Source organism: Nerophis lumbriciformis, linkage group LG12 (assembly GCF_033978685.3).
Source record: "Nerophis lumbriciformis linkage group LG12, RoL_Nlum_v2.1, whole genome shotgun sequence".
Taxonomy (NCBI): Eukaryota; Metazoa; Chordata; class Actinopteri; order Syngnathiformes; family Syngnathidae; genus Nerophis; species Nerophis lumbriciformis.
The window spans coordinates 36,158,526-36,168,288 of record NC_084559.2 but is presented as its reverse complement, the minus strand read 5'-3'; the positions used below and the strand labels follow the sequence as shown (position 1 = coordinate 36,168,288).

The 9,763-nt window shown below is 37.9% G+C and overlaps 1 protein-coding gene across 3 annotated transcripts in view; it reads left to right on the top strand.

Annotated features, from left to right (window-relative positions):
* The first annotated feature begins 3,560 nt into the window (after positions 1-3,560).
* Positions 3,561-9,763, top strand: part of poc5 (POC5 centriolar protein homolog (Chlamydomonas)) — a 34,432-nt gene continuing 28,229 nt past the window's right edge. Inside the window, exons 1-4 of one of the 3 annotated variants that reach the window (XM_061986529.1) lie at positions 3,561-3,630; positions 3,995-4,090; positions 7,456-7,597; positions 7,675-7,734. In XM_061986529.1, the coding sequence (XP_061842513.1) occupies positions 4,007-4,090; positions 7,456-7,597; positions 7,675-7,734 (286 nt within the window). In that variant the 5' untranslated portion in view covers positions 3,561-3,630; positions 3,995-4,006. Of the gene's footprint in view, positions 3,731-3,994; positions 4,091-7,455; positions 7,598-7,674; positions 7,735-9,763 lie in introns of all 3 variants that reach the window. The other 2 variants (XM_061986528.1, XM_061986530.1) reach the window with 2 other exon arrangements.

Here is a 9,763-nt window from a genome sequence, read left to right as displayed (position 1 = left end):
ACAATGATAATCTGCAAAACATGCCGCCAATAAGTCCTTACTGACGACTTGAACACGTCTAATCTTTTTAATCACTAGAAGACACGGAATGAAGCACAGCATAGAAACAATGTTAAAATGCGACAGAATACTAACCTCAAAACAACCATGTGATGAAAATAAACGCACACACCAAACAAGCCTGACAGAGTTCTTGTCCAAATACTGAAAGATATTACAGATGCCACCTCTATTTCCGTATAATGATAAACTGCAAAACAACTCCCGACGGTTAATATGACCGTTTTTAATTAAAATGATCGTAAAACCGTGATTGATAACACTTTGATGAACTCACAGACCCGTCGGTGATACCACTCATTCACTGGAGAACCATGCTAGCGATAGCTCATTACCTAACCTACATGTTAACAGGAATACAAAAGACATTAACATTCCCCATTAAGAAACGACATACCCCGTTATATAAACTTTTATACACACATTGTTGTCTGAGTAACTAAACTCTTCAATTGTGTACATGGAACCTACAGACAGTGCGATCTTAGAACGGAGTTATCGATCCATAATCCAAGGAATAATGGCAACAGAACTCGCATGATGTCACATAAATCAGTAGTGATGCACCCAAATCCGTTTTTTTATTTACCATTAAAAAAAACACTCCAAAACCTTTACATATGGAGGAATATATTTAAACACTCAAATAAAAACAATACGGCTCTTAAGAAGCTAGAACGATATTTAACATTTCTTCTGCCTATGAAAGTATATTGTGTGTCAACCGATTTATTTTTTTAATGAAACCTGGTTTAAAGATTTCATTGTGTGTTTAAGTACTTTTTGAGGACATTCAACAATACCGTGATAGTAATGATAACCGTGGTAATTTTGGTCACAATTAATGCATTACTTGTGTAAATATTGCCCTAGTCAACAAAGTCAAAAATAAAGGCAGGCACTAAAAATACTTATTATTGTTTTTCAATTGTCTTATTCTTTTAATATATAAAATCGGTGTGTTATAAATAAAAGGGACAATATGGCGCCCTCAGTGAAGTTTTAAATGCCCTTACCTCCCATCTGCGATTTACACTTGTTTACAAAAGTAATCAAATAGCATTGTTTTAACCTTTGTCTTAAATGTCGACATTAAAATATTACCACCAATACAAAAGACTAATCTGGAGAAACAACAACAGTGTTACAGGAAAGTTAACAAAGACAACACTTACTGAGCTCCTTTGAGGCAGAGGGTGCAGAAGGAGTTCTTGAGGCGACTGCAGTGATATTTGTTAATCGTGCACTTTGATATTTCAAAAGTGCATCTAAGGAGAGAAGAGGGGTGAAGGGAGGGTACTACAGTTATCATGTCAGAAAGGTTGAAAACATTAATACAATGTACAAGTGGTAGAAAAAAGATGGACAGATAGTCTACTATGCATAGTCAGCATAGTCTACTATGCTGCACCTATAATTTCATTAAGGGCCACATCAAGTTATAGCTACCCTGTAAAAGTGAATATATATGAATATAAACATATAATCACCTCATGATATTATTACACAATTGCCTATGCAATTTATTATATGTTTGATGTACAAATTAGTATTTTTAGTTTTAATAATAATAATATATTTTTGGCTTGATGAGATAATATTAAAGTTTAAAACATATGCTATTACATTTTCTGTCAAAATGGCAAGAACAAATACATTTAGTAAGAAAACTTTGATATTTTATGGACACATATTGTTTGCCAAATACAATTAAGTGGCTGGCCAGATCCTTAAATTTGACCCATGTGCCATATACCATGTATTTTTTTTCTCATATGGATACACAACTTGATTGCCTTTACAGTTAAGTTTTGGTTAGCAGATGTAAAGAAGCAGTAAACTGCAGTGTATTGTGGTTAGAGTGTCCGCCCTGAGATCGGTAGGTCGTGAGTTCAAACCCCGGCCGAGTCATACCAAAGACTATAAAAATGGGACCCATTACCTCCCTGCTTGACACTCAGCATCAAGGGTTGGAATTGGGGGGTTAAATCACCAAAAATTATTCCCGAGCGCAGCCACCGCTGCTGCTCACTGCTCCCCTCACCCCCCTGGGGGTGGAACAAGGGGATGGGTCAAATGCACACCTAGTGTGTGTGTGACTATCAGTGGTACTTTAACTTTAACTTAACTTAATATGGCATGTGGAACGCTAAGTTAAAGTATTAATAATACTAAAAATGAGTATCTGATAGCTATAGCAAGCCAGCTCAATGTACAGTAGATACAACAAATAAATAAAAGCGTGGATTGAGCCAATGTAAACACCTGCTAAGTAGGTTCATCGCTAAAAATGATCTATAACTGTATGTCATAGGGGTGCACAAAATTATTCTTCCCGATTTTAAATCGATTCCTCCGTCCATCCATCCATTTTCTACCGCTTGTCCCTTTCGGGGTCGCTGGAGCCTATCTCAGCTGCATTCGGGCGGAAGGTGGGGTACACCCTGGACATGTTGCCACCTCATCACAGGGCCAAAACAGATAGACAGACAACATTCACACTCACATTCACACACTCGGGCCAATTTAGTGTTGCCAATCAACCTATCCCCAGGTGCATGTCTTTGGAGGTGGGAGGAAGCCGGAGTACCCGGAGGGAACCCACGCAGTCACGGGGAGAACACGCAAACTCCGCACAGAAAGATCCCGAGCGCAGGATCGAACCCAGGACCTTCGGATTGTGAGGCAGACGCACTAACCCCTGTACCACCGTGCTGCCCTTAAATAAATTCTTAATTTTCAAAAATCGATTTTAAAATAAGAACAGCTGGAGCTTTTCTAACCTGTAACCTGTTTTGAAAAAGTGTCTTTATAATTACTTTACCAACTAAAACACTGACTCTGGGATCTGTGGCTTGTGCAGCCCTTTGAGACACTTGTGAATTAGGGCTATACAAAATAAACTTTGATTGATTGATTGAATCGGTATAAATCAAGGTATCAATCAGGTTCACACCCTTAAGTGTCACTAAGCTATATATATATATATATATATATATATATATATATATATATATATATATATATATATATATATATATATATATATATATATATATATATATATATATATATATATAAACTGATTGATTACTGATTAGCAATGCATGTCGAGGCTAATCGCTCAGAAACACGCGAGTCATCAGCTAGCTTAGTGCGCTAATAGCTGATGCTTTATTTAATTACTGTCATGTTTACTTTACCTTTTTTTCATCATGTTGTTCCTTCTCTCCTTTTAGTTTTGTTATTTCATGTGCTCTGGACAGTTTAGTTTGTTTTCGACATTATTAATTATTTTTTTTATTTTTTTTAACACGGTTTTCTGGAGTCACGTGACAAAATCACATCGCAGGCTTCAGCTACGAACTCCGCCCAGCGGCTGCGCACAGTCAACTCAGCGTTCTTCCGCTTATTGTTACCAGGAAACATTAGAACCAATCGGAGGCGCGCTTGCAAACGCTTGCTATAAGAATAGCCAATCACAGCCTCCGTTGTTAGCGCATGTCGGTTCAAACGATTTAGCAAGCTTTCACCAACTGACGGGATATCACAGGACGCTAAAGCTAATAAGTGCGCTTTTTTGTGTTCATAATAGAACTAAGTGTAACAGTTAGTTCACGTTTGTGTCCTGTCTACATAGGAAGGTTTTTTTTTGGTGCAAATAACAACAGTAAGTTGGATATATGGCTAAGCTAACCTGACAAATGTTTAAGAGTTGGCAAAAAGTAATTTATCACGCCGTGTTTCTGTGCTGCCCGCCTGTTTAATTGCGTCATCTTCTTTCTTTTCATCACTTTGTAGCCATTTTACCTTAACATCTTTATATCAGGGTTACTTCCTATTGTTTAATACTATGAAATAATTTACAGAGGAATAGAAATGGCATGTCATGCTTTTCAGTAATTTATTGTAAATGGTTGTTTTTGTGTACCAGCTACTCTTTTAGATGTCTTCAGATGAAGAGCCAAGTGTTCCAATTTTGCCTAAAGACTCGACATATAGGAGCAACTCTGTGTCCTCGCAGTTTCAAGTGAGTAAACACAAGAATATGTATTGGTTTCTTTACAGTAAGGTGACCAAAGGTCCTGTTTTCCCAGGACATGTTTACGTCCTGTCTTGGTCATGCTGTTGTTTTTTAGAAAGCGATGGATTTGTTATAATTGGTATCGTGTTTAACTAAGTTGACCAACATTAACAGAGTATTACATAATTGGTTCTCTGACATAACTCTTATCACAAAACACTTGTATCTCAAATCCGATTGGAATGAGAAGAGGTGTCTTGGCATGTTTTGATGCTGCGAAAGTCTCCGATAAAAGTGACTCAAGACTTCCTGTCAACCGTCTTTTTTTTTCTTTTTCTGATGAGCTTGTATTCTATTTTACTAAAGCATTTAGTGCACAGGTGTCAAACTCAAGGCCCGGGGGCCGGTTCTGGCCCGCCACATTGCAATGTGGCCAGCAAAAGCTTGGAAGTAAAGTGCACCAATAAAGCACTTCATCTTTTCTTACTAAGGCCATGTCCACATGAACACAGATACTTAATAAACGCATACTTATCTCTGCGTTTAAACCTCTTGTCTGCACGCAGACGCATCCTTTTGTCTTTAAAAATGCAGACTTTTGCAAACGCTGGCCAAAGTGTAGAGATCAACAGCGCTGCCTTGCTGGCTTTAAACACACTATAAGAGGACTTAATGTATGTTTGAACGTTAACATGCTGCTCTTTTCACTCAACATTAATAAAAAAGACACATCAAAATGGGCTTTGCGACACTCCCGCCGGCTGTTTTGGATACGATTGCTGTTAAACCTCCACCTGATGGGACAACTTTGACAAACAAGACGTTTTGCTCTGTCATAAGAAAGGTGCAACATTATCTTATGTTTTTAGTCCTTGTTTAACGACAAATCATGAAGCTAACTTGCGTGTCTTGCTTCCATTTTTGTAGATGGTGTGTCCAACCATGCACGTGCGTAAAAAGCAATTAAGCAACTAAAAAAAAAAACTAATGTAGCGTCCTCCTTGTAGTGTGTACTGATGTTAAAGACAATATACACTACATTACACATGTACCATATCACTATATCGATGATTAAATGCTTTATAATTCCACAAGCGTTTTGCAGCAGCACACGCACGTCCGCCTGCTTTATATAGGCACTTAAACATGCAAAATGGTTTCCTTGGCTCTTTAGTGCGTGCTGATTTTAGAAATAATGTACACCTCACTGCACATGTAATACATCACCATGTTGCTGAACATGGCATCACTATGTTGCTAAACGCGTTATAATTCTATGAGTGTTGGGTTTCAGCAGCACAGGCGTGCATTTGCTCTTTAATAATGTTCCCAGGGCTCTGTGTACATGCAGGCTGGTTTTAAAGATAATGTACATGTCATTGTACATCTAAAGTATATCAAAATAAACATAATAGGAGATGTAATGCTGCACCAAGTCAGCTATTGCTGCTTTTTTTCAGGCTTCTGATTGGACAAAATGTGCATGACAGCAGGTGTGTGTAGACATACAGTGTTGAATCTACACTTGTGTGGATGGAGATTGTTTTAACCCCAAATGTGTTTTTGAAACTCTGTGTTTGTGTGGACATGTCCTAAATGTATTCGCTCTTTCAATTTTGACAGAAAAATTGCATACGATGCATACATTTGCATGTTTTTGAAACTTCAGAACAATCTGAACATGCAAAAAAATATTGTATAAACACGGGGGTGTTGGATAAAACAATAATAGTAAAATTGTAAACACAAAAAAAGCAAAAATATGTAATGTAATGTGAAAAACTCTAAACATTGAATACAACTCAGGTGTGTCCAAAAGTCTTCTACTAAGGGTTGCATACTGAAAAGTCAAAGTATGTAGGGGCCATTTTGCTTTTTCATTTTGTAAAAAAACAACAACACAAAAACAGGACATTAATTATCCATCCATCCATTTTCTACCGCTTGTCCCTTATGGGGTCGTGGGGGGTATACTTTATTTAAAGATAACATTTAGGGTGAGCTTTGTGTTTTAAGTGAAAGTAGATTATTAGTTACTAGATGGATGGATGGAGTATCAAATGTCAGCTTTTTCTCATGATATTGTCTTTTTGCTCTTATTTATTTTTGCTGTTTGTATTTACTGTATTTTTCGGACTATAAGTCGCAGTTTATTTCATAGTTTGGTCAGGGGTGCGACTTATACTCAGGAGCGACTTATGTGTGAAATTATTAACACATTACCGTCAAATATCAAATAATATTATTTAGCTCATTCACGTAAGAGACTAGACGTATAAGATTTCATGGGATTTAGCGATTAGGAGTGACAGATTGTTTGGTAAACGTATAGCATGTTCTATATGTTTTAGTTATTTGAATGACTCTTACCATAATATGTTACGTTAACATACCAGGCACGTTCTCAGTTGGTTATTTATGCCTCATATAACATACACTTATTCAGCCTGTTATTCACTATTCTTTATTTATTTTAAATTGCCTTTCAAATGTCTATTCTTGGTGTTGGGTTTTATCAAATAAATGTCCCCAAAAAATGCGACTTATACTGGAGTGCGACTTATGTTTTTTTTCCTTCTTTATTATGCATTTTCGGCCGGTGCGACTTATAATCCAAAAAATACGGTACCTGTGTAATAATTAATAGTACACATTGTCACCTATAACAAAGCTGACACTAAGCTTTGTCCTTAAATGTATGTATGTATAGCATTTTTTCCAAAAATCTAAATACATCAACATACTTTGACTTTTTATCATGCGGCCCTTGTTGGAAAAAGTTGCGACGCCTCTGTATTATTAACATATTTTCCTAACATGTCTGTATGCTTGTCCACTTCACTTATGATTTCAAAAGCAAGTACGTTATCCATCAATATGTATGTATAAAATGGAGATCCGTAGGGAATTGTGTAATAACATAATGAGGCGGTTACATATTATAATTCATATATATTCACTGTAACATGCGGCCCTCTAAGAGCAGCCAGAACTGCAATGTGGCCCTCAATGAAAACCTATTTGACGCCCCTGATTTAGTGTAACAATTATTCTACATTTTATGATTTCAATGCACTCAACCGTTATCCAAACACAGAAGTGAAAGGGGCACCTTTTTGCAAGCAGCAAAGCGCTCCAGCATGCAGTTGCTGCAGTGATGTCGTCTCACGGCGAAGAGAAAATAGTCTTGTCTTGTTGAGAGAGCGGCTTTCCATGGCTTTGGACCTGGTATTTCCATAATGTTTTTCTTTGTGCATTTATGCTCACTATTTTCCCGCTTGTGGCTCAACAGTAAATGAATGCCATTACATTTCCCCAAATCCCACAGTTTAATTGTAATCAACACTATCTCCTGTTTTGCGGACCACCAGGATGAATATGAGGAACTTCTCCAAAATACTGTGGTCTCACCAAGATTTGAGCCTGTCTCCAATACTCGCGTCCATGGAAGGAGCGCCTCACATCTGTCTATAGAGGGTCGCAATTCACAGAGGAATTCGCAGCAAGTTGGAGGTACTGTAGAGTATTTATTTCAAGTGGGATTTATAAAAAATTTTGGGCTTCCAATACCTGTTGCATCTTTCCGACAGACCCCGTCAATGTAAGATCTTCACCCTTGACTCTTGACCAACCCCATTTTAGAGCTCATGGTAAATAAGTTAAGACCAGTTAAGAACGATACCTATAAATGTTGCATGGAACGTGAACCCATTTTATTAGAAGTGTAACTATTCGTTTTCACGATTTGATTCAAATCATAATTCGAAGTTTGCCGATACAATTCAGAGACTATAATATATTTTAGAACGATACGATCCGAAACAATAGAGTGATTTGAAATTGATTCAATTACTTTTTAACCAGTAATTCTACCAGTGTGACTGAGGGCTGTGTAGATTGTAGATTGTCACTGAAGGCATCAAAACTATGAACGAACACATGTGAAGTTATGTACGGTACTTAACAAAAAAAGGTGAATATTCTAGTTTCTTAAAAATAACCACCCTTTATTCTGACTACTGCTTTGCACACTCTTGGCATTCTTTCCATGAGCTTCAAGCACACCTGTGAAGTGAAAACCATTCCAGGTGACTACCTCTTGAAGCTCATGGAGAGAATGCCAAGAGTGTGCAAAGGAGGCTATTTTGAAGAAACTAGAATATAAAACACGTTTTCAGTTATTTCACCTTTTTTGTTAAGTACATAACTCCACATGTGTTCATTCATAGTTTTGATACCTTCAGTGACAATCTACAATGTAAATAGTCATGAAAATAAAAAAACTCATTGAATGAGAAGGTGTGTCCAAACTTTTGGCCTATACTGTACATCAGCAATATAATTTGCTTGAGTGGTTTGACAGGACAGATTACAAATAAATAAAAATCAATTTTTTTATTATTATTTTTTATTGTGTGTTGGTGTATCCTTTATTGCAGTGTCTGCAGCGTCCTCTCCCTGTCTTCCTTGGGAAATGGGCAACTAAATCCTTGCGTACATCCAATGGGAGGTGTGCACATCTCTTGGATGGCCTTTTCTGAGCATTCAGAGGGGTTCCTGATGTCACTGTCTGTATTGCTGGGCTCCCTTTGCCTAAAGATGGCCGTCCTCTCTATGTACATGTACCAGCGACGGGATTTGATGGGGAACTTGTATTTGGCTGTAAATGAGTCCAACAAATCCACACCTCCCATGTACGTGTTGTAGGCACCAACAATGTAAGGCCTCTCAACTTCAATGTAGCTTCTGTTGGCTTTGTCCCAGCGTTGAATCTTCTGCACAGGTTCAGGTCCAGCAAAGGATGACAAGTGTGACGGCCCTGCTGTCATACCATTTGACAGCACAGATGTGATTCCACTCTGACATCATAGCTTCCTCTCCCCTTTTTCTTCAAGCTCTTCTCGTCTTCAAGGTTAAAGTTGGGTAGGCGCACCTGCCTGGCTGTTCCCACGTAATGAATTCCCCGCTCAAGGAGCTTCACTAATAATGGAACACAGGTGAAGTAGTTGTCTGCATACAGTTTGTAGTTCTGACCTTCTGGAAGTGTGGAAGCAAGTTTCATCACAACCTCACCTGACAATCCAAGTTCATATTTGGCTCTTATTCCGTATGCCAGAGATTCCAGTTCTCACCCACACTTTGAATCCCCATGGGTTTGGCTTGCCTCGCATATATTTCTTGATTTTGCTGAATTTCCCCTTGAAAGGAATCATCATCTCATCCACAGAGGTGTGCTCTTCTGGTACCCCCTGCAGGCATTTCTCTCTGAATGAATCAAGTCACAGTCTGAGTTTCCATAGTTTGTCTTTCTTTTCCGTCTCAGATACTGTCATGTTGTTTACAAAATGTAATGACGTCAACAGGGATTGGAATCTGTTGCGTGGAATTACATCAGCAACAGGTGGTGGACCAAGTGCTCAGGGTAGAAATGTTTTGGACAAAAGCGTCTGCTAAATTCCCTTAATGTAAATGGATTAATGACTTTAATTGTCATACTAAAAGGAAAACATGCTTACACTTACATCCAGAACGCCACTACAATAGTTTAAAACATATAAAGTGCACTTTTGTGCATGATGTCACACAAGATGTATTTTAATAACTGTCAAATAAAAGTGAGCTGTTTAATAGGAAATCAAATAGTGTATGTCATTCGCTATGTGGAAGGTTCCTGCGGAC